The 20214-nt window shown below is 38.7% G+C and overlaps 1 protein-coding gene across 8 annotated transcripts in view; it reads left to right on the top strand.

The window, feature by feature from the left end:
• ATP11C (ATPase phospholipid transporting 11C) overlaps positions 1-20214 on the top strand; it is a 193282-nt gene that overhangs the window by 78864 nt on the left and 94204 nt on the right. For 6 of the 8 annotated variants that reach the window (XR_005386465.1, XM_038588449.1, XM_038588444.1 and 3 more), the window contains exons 1-2: positions 10621-10671; positions 19129-19248. Coding sequence is in view for 7 of the 8 variants with exons in the window: in XM_038588449.1 (XP_038444377.1) it covers positions 10636-10671; positions 19129-19248 (156 nt within the window). In the remaining variant the exon portion in view is untranslated. Of the gene's footprint in view, positions 1-10620; positions 10672-19128; positions 19249-20214 lie in introns of those variants that run through there. The other 2 variants (XM_038588448.1, XM_038588445.1) reach the window with 1 other exon arrangement.

Below are 20214 nucleotides of genomic sequence, written 5' to 3'. Positions count from 1 at the left end.
AGCAAAGGAATCTGCTATTTACTATATAACAACAATTAATATTTGAGTATTTAGTGTTTGAAGGTACTCTCTTAATTGTCTCATAAATAATCATCAACAGCATCATCTTTTATACAGATAGGGAAACTGAGACATGATGTGGTTAAGGAATTTGCCCAGGGTTACTTAGCTAGTAAGGGGCAGAACTAGAATTTGAACCCAGATATCTGGCGCCAGAACCCACCCACCTATCCATTATGCTTGTCTTCCTTCCTCATCACTTTGAAACCACTCGTTAATTGCCAGCCTCTCTGAAGGAAGGTCATTAGAGTTAAGAGTGTCAGAGTGCCTCTGATTTTTGAACAGCAAAAGTACACCTATTAGAAAATAGGAGATGGTTAGACTTTGAGACTCTAGCCTTGATCAAATTATATTGTCTCAGTTCATTGCTTGATGATCCTTGATGATCTCAACTGGCTCTAAATAATATGCTGATTTGGGGGCCAGGCTGTTTAGTCAAATGAGCCATATCTGTCTGTAATTCTTCTGTCACTCCATCTATTTTTCTATCCATCTACAGAATTCATCTCTGTAACACCCTTAGGTGTTGCTTATCCTTATCGAGGAAGCAAATCACAAATGTATACTAAGAGAATAAGATAAAGAGGTCCAAGAACCAGTGGCTAATCACCTTGAGGGGGAAGCCAATATATGAAGGTTTGCCCATTTTATGTACCTACAGCCGTGCATGTCACAGGGGTCTCTTGATTAGACTGCTGACTTTGGCATAGTTGAGCCTTCAGTTTACTTTCAAGGAGACTCATGCAAGTAATTTCAGTCCAGGGGAGCAGCAGTTGGGAATAAACTGAGATACTTAGAAAATGAGGAAGGAGACCAGTTTGGTAGGAGCAGAGCCTTCTTGCACAGGATTACTAGTAGAACATCTGGTTGGAATGGTTAACAGAGGTCAGGTTGTGTTAGAGAAACCCTGAAACCAAGCACAGTATGTGACTAAAGATAAAATCCTCTTGTCATTGTAGCCAAATTCTAGTTTTGGAGCATGCTCCACATGTGAAATACACAATAGATTTGAAAATGAATTTAATCACAGTCTGGATTAAAAGAAGCCAAAGTTCCCCAAGACTCTGACATGCATTAATCTTGAAATCTTCCTAGACTAACTCTCCCTGGCCCTAGTCAGCCTCTGCATTTCAGCAACCCTTATTCTTCCTTCCTACTTCGGTGTTTACTTAGCATTGTGCCACAGATGGATTTATATGCCCCCTTCGCTTATGTCCCACTCATGTTCTTTGGTCAACCTCATGAGATTATTATTATTTGTTTTAACTTCATGAGATTATATGTCAGGACAACTCCAGCTAAGAGGTAACATGGAGGACAAAGGAGCTAAGTGATTGAAGTGTACTCCAGCCTGCCTCTGCTTGCTGACAAATGACCTCCCATGGTGGCAAGTGGTGAAAGAGTGAAAGTTGTGTGGGGCCCCTGGGAGCCAGGGCTCATCTTTTTTGAGTTATAACCTGAGATTTCCCAGTCTCAGAAACATAGTTAGCTAGGGGTAATAAGAAAAAAGGATTTTCCTTAGGGAAATTACCACTTTATTTATCTATCTGTCTCTCTGTCTAATCTATCTGTGAGCATGACGGGGTGGGGGGGAAGGGGTGGAAGGAGAAAGAAAAGCAGACTCCCTGCTGAGTGCATGGAGCCCCACAAGGGGCTTAATCTCAGGACCCTGAGAATCATGACCTGAGCCAAAGGCAGATGTTTAACTGAGCCATGCAGGCACCCCCGGGAAAATTACCACTTAAGAAAAAAAAAAATCTTACGTGGGTTCCATTATTTGTCCGTTCCAAAGCATTTAACCTTTTATTTATTTTTTATTTTTATTTTTTTGCTTTTTGCCTTTTGCCTTTTCTGCTAACAGAATGGTTGAAAACTTTGAAATATGCCACTTTTGTGTTTGAGTTGTTTTTCTACAAAAGATCCACTGTAGTCTCGGCATAGAAATAGCAAAAACTGAAGGGAGAAAATTTGCTAGGTTGTTTTTTGAATATTGATAAAAGGAGTTTCCTTATGGCTGTGCTACTCTTGAATGTTGGGCTTTAATCTTCTTATTTGAAGTTTCATTTGAACAAATAGGTTTCTTTCCCAGCCCATTGTACCAACAGCCATATCGACCTGAAAACTACTGAAAAAACGAAAACGAGTTCTGTTTTTTTCCTTGGAGTAGGATATCTGGATTTTGTGTTTCCTTCTCGGTAGTGTTCTTTAAGACTGGAAGTTATCCAAGAAATAGTGGTGCTGGTTACATGCTGTTGTTTTCGTATTTATTAGTAAACCCTTTATGCAAGCTTCATTACAAATTGTTGTTTTAAATACTATACAAATGATATCAGTTAATCCTTGAGGTGTTGTTTTTTAAGATGCAGTTTATTTTCATTTCCCAGAAGCACAGGGATAATCTTAATATTGTATAAATGTCCTTTGACGCCTTTAGCAGAGTCATTTTTGTGTGGGACTTTCTATATGTCAGTGATATTTCTCTCTGCTCTTCCTGCAGAGAAATCAATGCTGCAAAAAAATACCCTGCCCCAGTTTATGATTATTAAATGAGGTGGACTTGAAAGGAGAACTGTGCATGACTGGCTGATTTCAATTGTGTTTGCCCTGGACCTACCCGCTCTTCCATAGTGCATACTAGCTAGATGATGGGCCCCCCCGAAAACCTTTTACAACTTGTCCTTGTACATTATGGCAGGTTATATTCATGGAAGTCAAAGTAATATAAATATAATCTGATTTTCTTCGCAGAAACAATATTACATTGAGGATTATATTCGTGGCCTGATGCCTGACTTTTTTTTTGTTTTTTAGCAGAAATGACCATAACCACCATTTCTAATCAACTGTTTAATCAACTGGAAATGATGAATCTGAATACTGCTCTGCATAAAATTTTCTGAAGTGTATATAAATCAGTTAACAAAGTATCACCATAACCAGTCGCATTAAATTATGTTTAATGAGCTCGTGTCAGTAGACTATACAAAGTTCTTGTTGTCACAATCATTGCCTTGTTTTTATTGAAACTAATCAAAAGGTTTACCAAAAAAACACACTTTCTGCAAAATCAAGGAATTCACAAAGGATTTCTTTGGCAGAATGTTGGAGGAGACTTTTGGGGAGACTTGGAATTATGGATTTTTGAAAAGCTGAATTGAGATTTTCTTTTTGCTTTGTTCATTGTAAATTCTCTGTAGCAGACATAGATTTTGGAGAAAAGGTGTAAGTGACAGCTGAGAGATCGGAAAGGTGATTACAAGTTAAGAAGGTAAAGGGGAGATGGAAGAATGTTGGATGTGGAGTAGGAACCCTGGAGCTGGGAGGGGCCTGGGGCTCATCTGGAATGGAAGGAAAGCCAGTGGGCTGTAACAGAGAAAATAAGCGGAGAAGCTTGGGGCAGGAAAAGGTTGGAGAAGCAGAGGAAGAGACCTGGCTCTGCAAGACCTTGCAGGTCAGAGTAAGGATTTTAGTTTTTGATTTTAAAATCAGTGGGAAACTATTAAAGCAGGACTTAGAGAAGCGATCTGAGCAGGCTTGTTGTGTGTGGTGATCATGTGGTGCTGGCTGGGGCAGCTGTCAGACCACTGCGCAGCCATCATTCCTGATACTTAGCTAATTTGTCTGAGTATTTGATTAATATCTGGTCTCCCCCACTACACTGCAAGCTCCCCAAAGGCAGAAATGGTGTCAGTTTTTTATTTACCACTTTATCTACAGTATCTTGCATAATAGGGACTTAGTAGATGCTGGTTGAATGAAGGCATCAACTGTATTAACAGTTTTGCCTTGGGACCTGCTGTGAAGCACAGGTGTTACTTTTGATTGTGGTGAAATTCACATAACATACAATTAATAATTTTAAAAACGATTCAGTGGCATTTAGTACATTCACATGTGAAACCACCAAATCTATCGTGTTCTGTAGCATTTTCATCATTATGACAACCATCAACTTGCTTTCTGTTTTTATGGATTTACCTATTCTGAATATTTTATATAAGTGGAATCATACAGTATGTGGCCTTTTGTGTCTGGCTTCTCTCAAGTAGCATAATGTTGTGTAGCATATATCAGTAATTCATTCCTTTTTATGCCTGAGTAATATTCCATTGTATGGCTATACCATACTTTGTTTATCCATTCATTTGACGATGGGTATTTGAGTGGTTTCCACCTTTTGACTATATTGTAAATAGTGCTGTTATGAACATCAATGCACAAGTTTTTATTTGAACACCTGTTTTCAGTTCTTTTGGGGCATGTATATAAGAGTAAAATTGCTGGCTCCTGATAATTCCTTGTTTAGCTTTTTCAGGAGCCGCCAAATTGTTTTCCACAGAGGCTGAACTATTTTATATTTCTTTCCATCAGCAATGTATATGCGAGTTGCAATATCTTCACATCCTCACCAGTACTTTTTATTTTCTGTGTCTTTTTAAAATTCTAGCCATTCCAAAAGAATGTTACCTGTAAAATACATGAATGAGGGGCACCTGGGTGGCTCAGTCGTTAAGCATCTGCCTTTGGCTTGGGTCCTGAACTCCGGATCTTGGGATCACCCCCTACCCCCGTACTCAGCGGGAGTCTACTCTCTCCCTCTGCCCCCCTCCTCATGCTTTCTCTCAAATAAATAAATAAAATCTTAATTAAATGCATGAATGAACCTCCCCTTATTCACATTGAATATTTCATTCTTTGATACCTCATCACATTGTTGCTCAGTATTATGAAAAGTTTCAGTGAAGCTCAAAGGTGCATGCACACTGGACTGAAATGGGTTCTAAATCGTAAAATCAGGACACTTGGGTGGCTCCGCGGTTGAGCGTCTGCCTTAGGCTCAGGGTGTGATCCCAGAGTCCGGGATCGAGTCCTGCATCAGGCTCCCTGAATGGAGCCTGCTTCTCCCTCTGCCTGTCTCTGCCTCTCTGTCTCTCATGCATAAATAAATAAAATCTTAAAAGATTAAAAAATAAATCCATAAAATCAATGTCCAACATCATTCTGGTACATTGCCTTCTAAGAAAAGCTTGCCAGTTTTAGGAGAACCCCACCTTTTCTTCTTACCATTTTTAGGATCGAATATGAGGTCTGAAAGACTAATCTTGACATCTAAAGAAATCTTTTTCTTCTGTAACTATGTGTTGCTTAAAACCTCTTCTATTGAAGATGTCTTTTGAGAATTGCATGGAGAATGATGAGGAAGCCCCATGCAATCTTAGAGCAGAATGTTCTCATCACAGGTAATTTTCTTTTGGTTTGACACATTTATATTTCTACCCATTTCCTTGCTGTTTCCTTTTATTTCTCTCTCACTGTCTTTTTTTAAAGCTAACTATGCCCAGCATCCAGAGAAGAAATGTACCTGCTTGCCTTTGGTCTAGGGCAAATGACTGGGAACCAAACAGGTACAGAAGCAGGACATCTTAGAATACTCGAGTACACTGTAAGATTTTTCCTGCCCATCCACAGTCATCAGTCCACCATAATTAATTGGTTCTCAGTAATAATGCTAAAATATGCAGATGCACTTTAATTTCTAACCTTCGAGAATCATCTTTATTCTATTGGGTTCTGCCATTTATTTATTTTTTTTTTTTAAGATTTTATTTATTTATTCATGATAGTTACACAGAGAGAGACAGAGAGGCAGAGACACAGGTAGAGGGAGAAGCAGGCTCCACGCAGGGAGCCCAACGTGGGATTCGATCCTGGGTCTCCAGGATCGTGCCCCGGGCCAAAGGCAGGCGCCAAACCGCTGCGCCACCCAGGGATCCCGGGTTCTGCCATTTAACTAATGCTGTGATTGTTTTCTCTTTGTGTTTAGGTTTTACATCATATCTGAGTTTCCAAAGTAGAATAAGAATAGACTTAGAAATGTATTAACACAGGGACACCTGGGTGGCTCAGTGGTTGAGCATCTATCTGCCTTTGGTCCAGGGCGTGATCCTGGAGTCCCGGGATCAAGTCCCACATTGGGCTTCCTGCGTGTTGCCTGCTTCTCTCTCTGTTTATGTCTCTGCCTCTCTCTGTGTCTCTTATGAATAAATAAATAAAATCTTTTTAAAAAATGTATTAACACATTTGCATACACATATGGCTTTTATAACAATGTGAAGTAGAGTGAAATGCATTGCAATCAGGAGAATTGAGTCTTTGTGCACATTTAATTATCAAGTACTCGTCATGACTAATCTGCTGTGTTCCACTGAGCAACAATCACTTAATGCTACAACCACTGTGCTGTTTCATGATTTAGCTGAAAGCATTTTTCCTGTTCAGAGCTTGCCAGGTATTTTTAATGTTGGCTGTAAAATTCTTATAATTGTTCCAAATACCCCCTGTGTGTGCTTTGGAAATTGCTCATTGCTATTTTCAATCATGTACTTGAACAGAATCTCAAACTACTGTTTGTCCTATTTGGTTAAAAACAAAAAAAAATGTTGGTCTGGGGGTGGTATGACCTTTGGTGTAAGAAGTGCTTGTTTTTTAGAAGTCATACATTCTGAATGTGTCTGCTCTCATAAAAATTCTTTTGAGTGGTTTTATATCTCTGCATGTGTTTCATTTTATAGTGAAAAAAAACCTTTGTACAAGTAAAATTTGTAATTCTAAGTGGTTCATTAATTTTTAAAATTGTTCTTATGGTGGTTAATCCTAACCTGTTTTAACTTGAGGTTGTTTGTACCCTGACTGCCAGGACAAAAAGTTCATTCTATTTTATCAGAATAAACGGTTTCCCTTGGGTAACAGGCACATTTGAGAACGCATTTATTTTTTTTCGCATGTAAAGATTACTGTTAAGTAATTTGACACTGTGGGGGTTTAAATGGGCATCCATAAAGCCCCAAAAAGCTAATGTACCTTTTAGTGGACCAAAATTAGCACCCTTGGGGCACATGAGCCTTCCCTTGGTCTTTGTGACTTTTTGTTTCTTTTATTTTTTCCTCCTTTTCTACTTTGAAGCCTATGAATAAATTTAATCCTGAGTACATTATCTTCTCATATGTATCCGTTTGAAAATTACTTTCTCTTCAAACAGGTAATCTCTTTCCCAGTGTTTTTTTTTTTTTTTTAAGATTTTATTTCTTTATTCATGAGAGGCACAGAGAGAGAGGCAGAGAAGTAGGCTCCTCTCAGGGAGCCCAATGTGGGACTCGATCCCGGGACCAGGATCACACCCTGAGCCAAAGGCAGACGCTCAACTGCTGAGCCACCCAGGTGTCCTTCTTTCCTATCCTTGAACAGTTTTTTTGTTTGTTTGTTTTGGTCCGGGCTGAAACAGGTGGCAAATGATACAACATCCAAAACCACATTTCATGTTTTATTGCTGGAAATCTGGCCCCAATTCCCCTGTATCCTTTTAGGTTACTTAGTCCAGCTCTCCTTGAGTTACCCAGGAAGACATCAATTCTCAGAGTTCCCCAAGACGCACACAGACTAATCAGTAGAAGGCAATTAGAACCAAGATCTCCTGGTTTCTTGCCTCTCATAATTAAGCCTTAGAAGCAGAAGCACCCACTTGGGATCATGGCCAAACACTTAATTTTCTTTATCTATTTCTGGCATACGTGGAGAGAATTGTCACAAATTTAACAATTATCTCACCTCATACTCTTGAGTGCCTTCCCGATATTACTGATGGTGAAGAAGGAAGAACTATATTAGAATAGCTTTGCCCAGGGGAACCTGGATAGTGCGATTGGTTAAGCATCTGACTCTTAGTTTCAGCTCAAGTCATGATCTCAGGGTCCTGGGATCAAGCCCTATGTCGGGCTCCATGGTCTGCTCGGGGTCTGCTTGAGATTCTCTCCTTCTGCTCCTCCTCGTGTGAGCTCACTCTTACTCTGTCATAAATAAATAAATCTTTAAAAAAATGGCAATAGCATTGCACAAGAGGGAGGATTACAGGAGCAGCCTTTCCCCTTCTCTGAGGAACCTCATTATTTTCCCCTGTAATGCAGTTTGGAGAAACTTGGTGTGATATATTCTGATCTTCCCAGTCTGTCTTACAGTGTGGCATTCCTAGTTGCTACTACCTGAAGGCGTATTACAGTTTCACAAATCAGGGTGCCTGGGTTGTGCAGTCAGTTAAGTGTCTGATTCTTGATTTTTGCCCAGGTCGTGATCTCAAGGTTGTGAGATGGAGCCCTCTGTCAGGCTCCACGCCCAACTTTAAGATTCATTCATTCTTTCTCGCTCTCTCTCTCCCCCCCCACCCCTCCTCCTCCTAAAATTCTTTTTTTCACAAATCAATTTTTATTATACAGAAATAATAATACCCATAAATAATGAAGCCATAAATAAATATTTGATGTGGTCTTCAATATACTGAGAGTTTCTACATTATGCTTCAAACATACAGCTAATTTCTGATGAATCTTTTAAGCATGTCTTAGGAGTAATTACAGGTCACCTGTTAAATTTATAGGAGCACCCAATCTTTATAATGCACAGCAGCTTCGAATCCAAAGCTTCTGGGGGGAGAGAAGGGAGATACAGAGACGCATCAGTAGTTGTAGTACAGTCCCCAAGTGACCATGTGCTCTGCCACAAAGGAGAAATGGTTTGCTAATTTTATATCCATGATGTCAGATCAGCAGTTCCAAAGGACTGGTGGCTTATGTTATACACAACAGACTCCAGGGGACTCCTCACTTGTGGTCAGACAGGCCACCTGTCAACTTCCCTTGCCAACTGTAGTCCTTTTCATGCATACCAAGGAACAGTGTTTTCAGCCAAGCACTCTCTGTCAGTGGCCCATAATTCACCCTGCCCCTTTGTGTAGGGGTGACCTCAGAATGGCCTATGCCTCTTCTGTGGGGCGAGAAGCTTTCTTGCTCTAAATAATACATTTATACCTGAATTATGTTGAGGCCATTACCTAGTTCCGGGCTGCTGACCCAGTTCCTGGAATTTTAATATTCGCATAGTTGGTTAGTATCTGCAAGCTTCATCCTCTTCTCAAGTAAATAGCCTTTACAGTCCTTTAAAGTGATCTCTGGGTGTTTTGTTAATCCTACAGTAAGCAGTCTTTTAAGTTCTGTGACCTTCTTTTACTGTTAAGAAAGTGGAGGCTCACCTAAGCCATAGATACATTATAAGGTGTATAATATGAACATAGGTATCAACAGTACTTCCAAGGGTCATGTCTTTATTGCTTCTCCTGTTCCCTCCAAACCTTGCCCTAAAAGCCTTCTCTGAAAGGGAAGGTGCTGTTTTCAAGAACAGACTTCTTTTAAGTCATTGTTATTTGAGCCAGAAGTTGCCACAAGAACATGGTTGAATGGAAGGCTAGAAATAATTCACTGAAGAGGTGGCTACCTTTTGTGAGACTTGACTCACAACTCAGCGCCCCTCCTCCTTATTTTCTTGGTTACTCAACTCAGCCTTCCTCCACAATGGAATCTTGTTTTTTTACCTACCTCTTTTGTTAGGGATTTTAAAACAACAGGTATAGCCTGGGTGTGCTATTTAAACCAATTACATACATCCTGAACAATTTTTTTCTAGCTAGTTTGCTTTCTGTATGATATTTAACGATACTGGGGGAGGGGATCCATTCCTTGGTTTCACTCACTGAACATACTCCAGCATACATTTGAACTGTTAGACCTTTCTAGAAACTTATTATCACCTTTCTAATGATGTTATCGAAATGGGAGATAAAACCCCGTTTGGGACTTCAGACACTTCTTTTGCAATATATTTTTTTGCTCTGGCTGGAGTTGATCTCTTCATACATTGTAATGAAAATTATTTTCTGGTGACCTAGAAAGTGATATTTGGATGAGAATTTGCTCTTTTAGGTAGATATTGGTAAAGGCATCTTTCACCCTAATATTCAGTGGTTCTTTTCCTTGCCATTGTTAGGTATAACTGCTGCTAAGATAAAACTTCCTTACCTGTGAGATCTCTAAAAGGTGATAAAAAAAAAATCCTCTATCCCTAAGGGACTTCCCCACAAAACCCATCTGTTTAGGCTATATATATTTTTTTCTACACATTTTTGAAGCTTCAATGTACAGTAGTAGTCGCTCTTATGGTGGGGTGACTCAGTGTATCATAGCGAATGCCTAGATTGTATATCTTTCTCTTTATTTACTTGACTAGAACCCAAAGTTCAAATGAACTTTCTCAAATGTGTGATTTTCTTAGTTACATTTCTTGTCATGGTGTATCCATTGCAGGCATGGGTTAGAAAAGAACTTTACAAGATAAGAAAAATACCATGTGGTGCAAGAAACTAATATTCTAAAATGCTACTTTAAAATCAGAAGTCACAAAGGCAAATCAGGTGTTTGGAGAAGAGTAACAAAAAAGATGTCATATGGTGTCTTAACAGAGGCCAGGACACCAGAGTGCTGCTTCAAAATCTTAAGTAACAAACCAGTCTTCTAGTGCTTCTTTTGCCGCCTCCCTTGGAGATACAGAAACTTGCAAGCCACAGTTGGCTGACTTCCCAAATTCTGAGAAACTTTACAAGGATCACAGGGGTTGGTACAAGTTGCTTGATAATCTGCAGCATTTTCTCTGCGATTTAGCTGCCATTGTGTTAGCAAATTTTCACCTGTCGGTATGCAGCTGGTCCCATCTTTCCCTCCAGCCTCTGAGGTTTGTGATCTATTCTTTTATTCTGATCTTCTCTACCAGGTTGGGCTTTGAGGTCTTGGGGCCTTGTTGCTTCCTATTTGCATATGCATTTTTATCCATTTCCTGAGGGCTATGGTAAACGGATTATCAGTTGCCTCGCTGTTGTTTTTATCCTCTACAAGTTATGTGCCTCTCTATATAGATTTTTTAAGTTTGTTAAGTGTTTGGAATGCAAAGTGGTGTGTAGCTATGGATAGTGAAAGTGAAAAGTAACATCTCAAACCTTATAGACCTGTATGCTCAGTTCATCTCTAGTTAAGTTTGTGTGCATATTGTCAGGCTCTAGGGTAAGAGAAATACTGTCCACAAGGAAGTGGAGTCGCTGAGCCTCCTCCAAAACTTTAAGAATCTCAGGTTACTTTCTAAAAATGGAAGAATCTCTGAATCATTAAGAAAATTCTTGTTAGAGTCTTAAATCGCTAAATGCTTAACAGCATTTTTGATCTATAATTATCACCTGCCCTAAAGACAGCTGTATTTCATCTTTAGAGCCACATTTCCATAGCCCTGAGGTATTTGGAGTAAAGGCATGTTGGGGATGGGGAACAGAATGAGAACACTTAGAATTGATTGTCCCTGGTGAAATTAAACTGCTCAGTGGATCACATTTAGATAATCAAAGTCTAACTCTTGAGCTTCCAAGCAAGGAATTTTTCTTACCTAAGTTCTAAGCATTGTATTGCTGATTTTGGTGTTTTTAAAAAGATTATTTATTTACTTGAGAGAGAGATCAAGAGAGAGCCAGCACTGGGGGGGGGGGGGGGGGGGGCAGAAGGAGAAGGAGAACCAGGCTTCCTGCTGAGAAGGGAGCCCGACTTGGGGCTTGATCTCAGGACCCTGAGGTCATGACCAAGCCAAAGGCAGACACTTAAACACACTGAGCCACCCAGGCACCTCTGATTTAGGTTTTTGGTTTTGTGGGGTTTAATATCCATTTCCTATAGCAGATTCTATTCAATTAAATGTGCTGCCATCAGGTAGTGCCTAATTAGAGACAATCTTTGTGTCTAGGGATGTACTTTGAATATTCAATTGTCTTTTGATCAGGTGTTTGAGAGTTTCGGTTAATATGACCATAATTAAGCTTTAAAGGCAAGACGACACAAAAATGTCTTGTCCTGGTCTTGCTTCACTACGCCTGGCAAAGGAGAGAGACAGCTTAATCACTTAAGAAGATGCCATAAAAGCAAAATCTGAAAAGTGCGATTTTAGGGCTCCTTTTAGAGTTATGACTATAATTGATAATTGACTATAATTGATAATTAAACATCAAGATTATTCTTGGCTTGTTATAATGGAGTGGGCTTGGAAATCTCTGCAATGCGACCACTGAATACATTGTAGCAATTTTAACCAAGAGGCTTAATACACTGGAAATGTTCCTTGGCACTGTGGTGCCCTCTTCCCTGCAGCTCACCCCTCCAACCCTAGAACACAAATACTGAGTTTTAGGAGCATTTTAATAGATGCTTGAAATTTTGATGAAATGCTAGTTCATTCAGTTTTCAGTTCATTTGGCCTTTTAAAGACTGATTATGCTGTTCAAAAACTCTAGTGCTTCAGAAAAGAAAATAGCTTTGAGGCTGGGGTGCAGAGAACAGTTTTAAATCATTGCCAGGGTGGAGGGGGCACCTGGGTGGCTCAGTTGTTGAGTATCTGCCTTCTGCTCTGGTCGTGATCTCAGAGTCCTGGGATGGAGCCTTGCATTGGGCTCTCTGCTTGGCAGGGAGTCTGCTTCTCCCTCTGTGCACTGTTTCTCGCTCTCAAGTGAATATATAAAATCTTTTTAAAAATAAATCATTACCAGGTTTTCAGAATTTTAATAACTAGTTTTTGTTCATTTCTGAGGAAATATTTAATATTTGCTTTAGTAACTCACAAAGAGCAGTCTGATGACCAGTAACAATAATGCCGTGGGGCTCCTGGGTGGCTCAGTGGGTTGAGCATCCGACTCTTGATCTTGGCTTGGGTGTCAGTCTCAGGGTTGTGGGTTCAGGCCCCATGTTGGACTCCACATTGAGCATGGAACCTACTTTCAAAAATGTTTAAATATAAAAATAAGTAAAAACTATGCTGTAATTGCCAGGGATGACATCAGTAGTGATTTGCTGATAACCTGAGTGGCTTTGCATTACATCAGGGCTTGTAATTCTTATTATCTATGATATAAATAGTTGATAGTAGGTTAACCACATGCAAAATAAGTGTTGAAGGAGAATCTCATTTTGTGAGTAGCTTAAAGTGATTGGAGAGGGCATTATTTGAGGGCTATTTGTATTTGTATGCTTTGAAAAGCAAATTGTTTAAATTTTACTGACTCTTAAAATGTGGGATTATGGCTGGTATTCTAAAAGCTTGTAGGATCTTAGTTAACAGCAGTCACTTACTCAAAGCAAAAGATTGTATAGCAGTTTTCACAGGCATGGGCTGCAAAGTAGTATTGTCACCTGGGGAGCCTCCAGAAAAAATTACGTATTAAATAAAAGACCCAGTCATTGGTGTTGTGTTTAAAGCCAATGTGTGGCCAGAATTAGTAACAACTGATCTATAACTAAGTAATAAATTTTAAGTCTGCAAGCACCTGGAAAGGATGGGGACATGAGCTCTGTTTTAGATTCTATGCCAGCTTTTATAGTGATAGCCTTATATTGAGGTCTCTATTTTCTCTCAGTTCTTATTGAGTAACTGGTCTAGAGGTAATCAAACAAATTATACTTTCAACAGCTTTTTATGTGTTATGACCAGCAAAGGCATGTGATTTTAAGATGGTAGTAGTTGAATAACAGTGCCATTTTGCTGATTTTTATGGAGACATTATATTTTGGTATAAATTACTTAACCTTTTTTCCCCCTACAGTATTCAGTTTATACTATGGAAGTATAAATCAAGAGTACAAAGGGGTGGCTTTTATCTTGAGGGAAAAAATTGAATTGCTTTCTCTGTTAACTCATATATTATAAATATCCTTTTTAATATTTTTCCATACTTTTTATTCTAGTGTATGATGTGCTGTTAAAATAGAATCTGTGCCAGCATATGTCAGCTTTTTTAAAATGCCATTTCTGAGGACATTTGGATGGGAAGCAGTTCAACACAGGATGGACTCTTAATGAATTAAAATTCATTTTGAGGTGGCAGGAATCATACACTCCCACTCCAGACTACATCATGTGCCATCCAAAAGAGAAATGTTTTTATGATTCCTATTTGGAGTTTCTCTGCCCTGGCTAAGGTACCCACATTATTCACAATCACAGGAACCCAAAACCACTGTTTTAACACTCCACATTGGCAGCAAGTGGAAAAGTACAGTGAAATTTATGCATGAGTTCAGCGCTGCCATTTCTATGCAAACTAAACAATGTTATAAGTTAGAGCAAATTCCACCAGAAATTGCTGGTTCTTCAGATTTTAGGGTGAAGCAGGCATGGAAAAGTCCTCTATTTCACCACACTCCAGCCCCAGTCACAGGTAGCTGCAAATCCAAACTTGCCTGGGCTGAAGAGACTTTGTTCTTTAAAAAAAAAAAAAAAATCCTCAGGAGTGGACATTATACAACTCCTCTCAGACCCCTCTTTCATCATCTAACAGTGATCACTGCCAGGATCTCCTCCCCCACCCTCCCAAGCCTACACAGCAATTTCAATCCATTTTCTCCAACTTAAATAGGGATAGAAGTCACACAGGCCTTATTTGAAAGTGATCAGAGAAATAATGTATGGGGAAAGCTCTTAGTAAAACTGTAAAATGCCATTCAGATGTAGGGAATTGATAAAAATATTATGTGCCTGGAAAATTGTGTTATGCTTGTTCTTTCCTTTTGTTGTCTGGAATGCTATTACCTGCCAGAGAAGAAAGTTGAAGACCATTCAGAATTGGGGAACTACTAGTTCATTTTTGTTTTGAAGTTAATCAGTGGCCACTGTTAATCGAGGGGAACAATCTATATTAGCAGTGCAGAAAACATCCTCTTTCACTGACCCTCTACCTCTTTTCCTTTTCTCCTTCCTCCTTTCCATTTGTAGAATGATCTGAGAACTGACATAAAAGGTAACTCTTCCTTATTTACTCTATAGCCTCTTCTTGGTTGTGTGAAAAACAAAACAATCATACAAATGTTGAGGGTTGTAAATTGCAGTATGTATATGTACATACATATGTATATACAGAATTGTCAAGTAATTTGACAATTTCTGTGATTCAAATCTATACATTATAAGGTTCAGGTCTGTTGTAGAGACTACAGTGAACACCATAACTTGGAACAGGTGGGGGTAAGGGTGAAGCAGAAGCAGAACAAGCTATACTTTATTTAGCAAGGTGTACTCAACTTTCTGTTTACATTTTGCAAAATGGATATTATGGAAAGTTTAGTGCTCTTATCAGTAAGGTATGTCAGATTTTGTATTAACAGTTGCAAACAAAGAAGTCAATCCCTGAATCAAAATGTATATAGCTACCATTCTTTTTTTTTAAGATTTTATTTATTCATTTATTAGAAAGAGGATGCATGAGCATGGGGGAGGGGCAGAGGGAGAGAGAGAAGTACACTCCCTGCTGAGCAGGGTGCCCAGTGCAGGGCTAGATTTCACAACCCATGAGATCGTGACTTGAATGGAAGGCAGACAGATGGTTAACTGACTAAGCCACCTAGGCGCTCCTATAGCTGCCATTCTGATAAAAGTATTGTTTATTGGAACAATAACCAGGAACTGCTTGAAAATTTACCATGCAGTCTTAGCATGAGAAGGACCTTATACAGTCAGTTCTAATGCCCTGTCTTTTGGCAAGTGGGTAATCAGCTAAGCTGTCTAGCACAAATACTTTTTCCACATTGCCATGGATAGAGATCTGTTCATCCATGCCAGGGTAGAAATCTAGAAGTTACCCTTTTACCCCTTTATATCTATCTATACACTTATATAGATGTATATATTTTTTATGTATCTATACAGACACACATAACCCTTTTATTTATTTATATGTATAAATACATATATAAAATCTCCTAAATATCTCCTACTTGAATTTATCCCAATTACTTTTTTCTTTTAAAGATTTTATTTATTTATTCACGATAGACAGAGAGAGAGAGAGAGAGAGAGAGAGAGAGGCAGAGACAGGCAGAGGGAGAAGCAGGCTCCATGCAGGGAGCCCGACTTGGGACACGATCCTGGAACTCCAGGATCACGCCCTGGGCTGAAGGCAGCACTAAACCGCCGAGCCACCCAGGGATCCCCCCAATTACTTTTTGATTGATTCCATACAGAGTTTGAAAGCAGTACCCCAGTAAATAACTATTTAATAAGCTTTAATGAAAATCATGAGTCAAGAGGTCTTATGTATACTTTTGGTTGATTTTTACTTTTTTAAACTAAAAAATCATTTACCTTCTAATATCAATATAAGGTACAGGAATTCAGATTGAAATACATCCAAACAGACATTTGGAGAACTTTGCAGTCTCTAAGTAGTCTTGTTTAAAATTATTACTTCGGGGTCAGGATTATTACATCTTTGACTTTTAAATATATCATCAAATGGAAGGAAAATCTTTGAGCCTACATACTTCAAAACTTTCTGGGTTAGGGAATTCTCTTTTTAAAAAAATAATAGAAATATGTGGATATTAGTTCCTATCTTTTTTTTTTTTGAGTTAAATATATGGTTGTCTCAAACATGATAATACACTACCATCAAAGGAAACAATCCCAGAGGCACCTAGGTAGCTCAGTGGGTTATAAGAAAGTTTATTATCCCGAGGAGCTTGGGTGGCACAGTCGCAGTTGGCTAAGAGTCTGCCTTGGGCTCAGGTCATGATCCCGGGATCCTGGGATGGAGCCCCACCTCAGGTGCCCTGCTCAGTTGGGAGCCTGCTTCTCCCTCTCCCTCTGCTCCTCCCTCTGCTTGTGCTCTATTTCACTCTGTCAAATAAAATCTTTTTTTTAAAAGTGTATTACCCTGATTTAAGAAAACAAAGTAGAGGCGTGGCAGCTCAGCTGGAGAGCAGTGGGTCTCAGAGAGGAGTGGTCGCTGCTGGCAAGGATGGTGCAGCTTCCCAGATCTAAAGCAGCACCCAGTCCCAAGATCATTACGGCTCTACTCAGCTCACAGTTTCAGAATGGCTTCAGTTATTGCCTGCCTTTAGTGTACTTGCACTACTTAGTTACCTTGCAATTTGTCCATTCCTCTCAAAGAAAAAAAACAGAATAGCTTGATTAATCTTTTTTTTTTTTAAGATTTATTTGAGAGAGTGAGGGAGCACAGGATGGGAGGGGCAGAGGGAGAGGGAGGAACAGAAGTGGACTTGAGGCTGAGCGGGGAGCCTGTGGCAGGGCTCTATCTCTGGACCCTAACATCATGACCTGAGCCGAAACCCAAGAGTCTGGCGCTTAATGGCAGTGCCACCCAGTTGCCCCAAGCTTGATTAAACTTAAAATTCAAAAGGAAAATCACAAAGTGGTTTTGGGATTAATAAACATTAAAGAAATAAACATTGAAGATTTTTGTCTTGTTAAAGCTACTTATTGTAGGTGTTGGCATTCTAAGACTTTCCTGCATGTGATGGTTCACATAATAAACACAGTGAATTGGTAGGAGATATGTCAGTTCATTAATACTGAAGAAGAAAGAAGTATAATAGTAATGAATTAGAATTCAGTTGTATGCTGTAAAATCTTGTAACATTTTTTTCATTCTTGGTATATAGAACTTTCAAATGGTTGTCTTAATTATTGCTACTGGTTGAGTAATTATTTCTGCCAAATTTATTTTCTTGCTATACTACTGTTTATATTGATGTTTTGTTTATTCAAACAGTCATTTATATAGAAATTAAATCGTACAATCCTTTCATTCTTAATTCAAAGACAATGTATCTTCCTAAATAAAATTAATGCTTGGTTTTAATTAACTGAAAAAAAATCTGAGTTTCTGGTAATGATCCCAAGCTATTCCTTTGCCTATCAATGTTTTCAATAGAATCTGTACTTAAAATTTTTCTTCCAGCACTATTAAATATTTTTCAGACCTCTTCTGTTTTGATCATTTGAGGTGATTTTTCCTGTTTGACCTTCCATACTCCATTCTTTTCAGATCAATAAGAAAAATGCTGCTCTCAAGAATTAGAGTTTGCAAAGAGATAAACACTAATAAGTGTGAATATCCCAATTTCAGAAAAGGCCTGAACTGGATATAGAAAGTTCTAAAAGGGAACCGTTATTTACATTAGAGAAGATTTGTTTACTTCATAAAAGACTTATTTATGCGTGTTTATGCGTTTTGTATATATATCTCCATCTTGAACCTCTGACTCAGTGACAGGGTACGATGGGGTGGTAAGAATACTTAACACTAAACTCATGAGCTGCTGCATTTGAAGGTCAACTAGAAATAAACTAAAGGGTATCTGAATTCATGTTAAAATGATAAGTAGTTCAGCTTTCAAAATTATATACATTTTTCTCTTTGTAACATTGTAAGCCAATAAAACAAAATACAAAAGTTTGCAAAATAAATTTATTGGAGAATCTTTAAAAAGAAAAAATGGAGTAAAGTCTCAGTGAAATAAAAGGATGTGCAGTAAAATGGAACTCAGCCTTGGAACTTTTAGATTCAGCGAAACTACTTTTAAAAAATATAAAGGTGAGGGGCACCTGGGTGGCTCATTTGGCTAGGCAACCAACTTGATTTTGGCTGGGGTCATGATCCCAGGGTTTTGAGATCAAGCCCCACACTGGGTTCTGTGCTGGACGTGGAGCCAGTTTGGGATTCTCTCTCTTCTCTCCATCCCTGTCTCCCTCTCTAAAAAAAATAAATAAAAAATTAAAATGTAAAAGGGGCATTAGAGATATATTGTGTGAAATGGGACTTTTTGACAGTAGGCTCTGAGAAATCACAAAGGATGTCTTTCCTTTAAAACCAAAGAACTACAACTTTTCTTTGAAGAAATAGTTGATCATCATTAGAGACAGCCGTTTCTCTGTACTTACAAGTAATTATTTTCTGTTTAGAAGTAATCTGCATTCTGTTTTGTGTCCTCTGGTAAGGAATTGTCTTCAAAAAAGGCAAGATTGTCTCCAATTGTTGTATGATAAATAAATATTCCCAATCTGACTTTTTTAAGGGAGTGTGTTGCTATGATGGTGATGGTTGAGATTTTGTGTAAGAAATAAAAATGGCAGTAAAACTTTTTCTAGGATTTCTTTTAATTTAAACATTTTAAAATAGCAGGGTTGGCCTCAGAAGAGTTGTCTCAAGCTAATCTTTAGTAAGTCAGCAACTAAGAGCCTAGTGGAGTTTGAATGGCCTAACAAGGTTTTCTCCCCTCCCTGGTACTTAGGCAAGAATTTGGAACTCAGTAGAAGCATGGACAAATGTGGTAAGAAACTGACTTTTCCCCCCTTTCTCTTGGTCAGTGTGCTGGAGAAGAGAAAAGAGTTGGTACACGCACAGTGTTTGTTGGCAATCATCCAGTTTCAGAAACAGAAGCTTACATTGCACAAAGATTTTGTGATAATAGAATAGTCTCATCTAAGGTAAGTTGTTTTTTTTAATTCAATAGATACATGTAGTGATTCATATAGTGAGCCAGATAATGCACTTATTTATGCTTCCAAGGAAGCTGGTGTATTTATATATGCATATATGAATGTACACCTGTACCATCTACCAACTGTGGTAATTATTCCACCAAAAGGCTATTTTTCTTAAAAAGTATCACTTTGGGGGATCCCTGGGTGGCGCAGCGGTTTAGCGCCTGCCTTTGGCCCAGGGCGCGATCCTGGAGACCCGGGATCAAATCCCACATCGGGCTCCTGGTGCATGGGGCCTGCTTCTCCCTCTGCATATGTCTCTGCCTCTCTCTCTCTCTCTCTGTGTGTGTGACTATCATAAATAAATAAATTAAATAAATCTTTAAAAAAAAAAAGTATCACTTTGTCTTGTTTTAGGAGATTAACATGTAAAATATGGACAGAATGAGTGAAAACTGTTGCTTAATGAGCATGTATCTATTGGCTTATAGAACACTCTGAATGTATTTGGATAAAATGTCTATTTCCTGTTCATCTTTAACCTTATGGTAGAAAATCTGTCCTCAGCCAGAAGTTTTTATACTTATGCCTGGGATAGTGAATTGTCCTTTGACTCAGAATCATAGACTTGGAGAACTGAAAGATCCTGAGAGATTATCTGTTCAATTTGCTGACTCTACAGAAGGAGATAGCAAACCCGGAAAAATTAAGTTAGTGCCATGATCACCAAGCAAGAGTTAGTGATAAAGCCAGGAACAGATCTGTTTTATAAGATCTGGTGGCTCAGAATAAAGAGCCCTTTCACAGCATTGTGGTATTGGGGCTCCTTTTTCAGTTTTCTCTCTTATTTTGCCTCAAGTAAGATATAAAACACTTTCTAGGGAATTACTGTTTTCCATAGTGTTTTATGTGGAAGATGATAATGTAACACACTGATGGTAAAGTGACTTTTGTTGAACTAATGATAAC

The sequence above is a fragment of the Canis lupus genome, chromosome X (genome assembly GCF_011100685.1).
Source record: "Canis lupus familiaris isolate Mischka breed German Shepherd chromosome X, alternate assembly UU_Cfam_GSD_1.0, whole genome shotgun sequence".
Lineage (NCBI taxonomy): Eukaryota > Metazoa > Chordata > Mammalia > Carnivora > Canidae > Canis > Canis lupus.
This window is presented reverse-complemented; position numbering and strand designations above follow the sequence as displayed.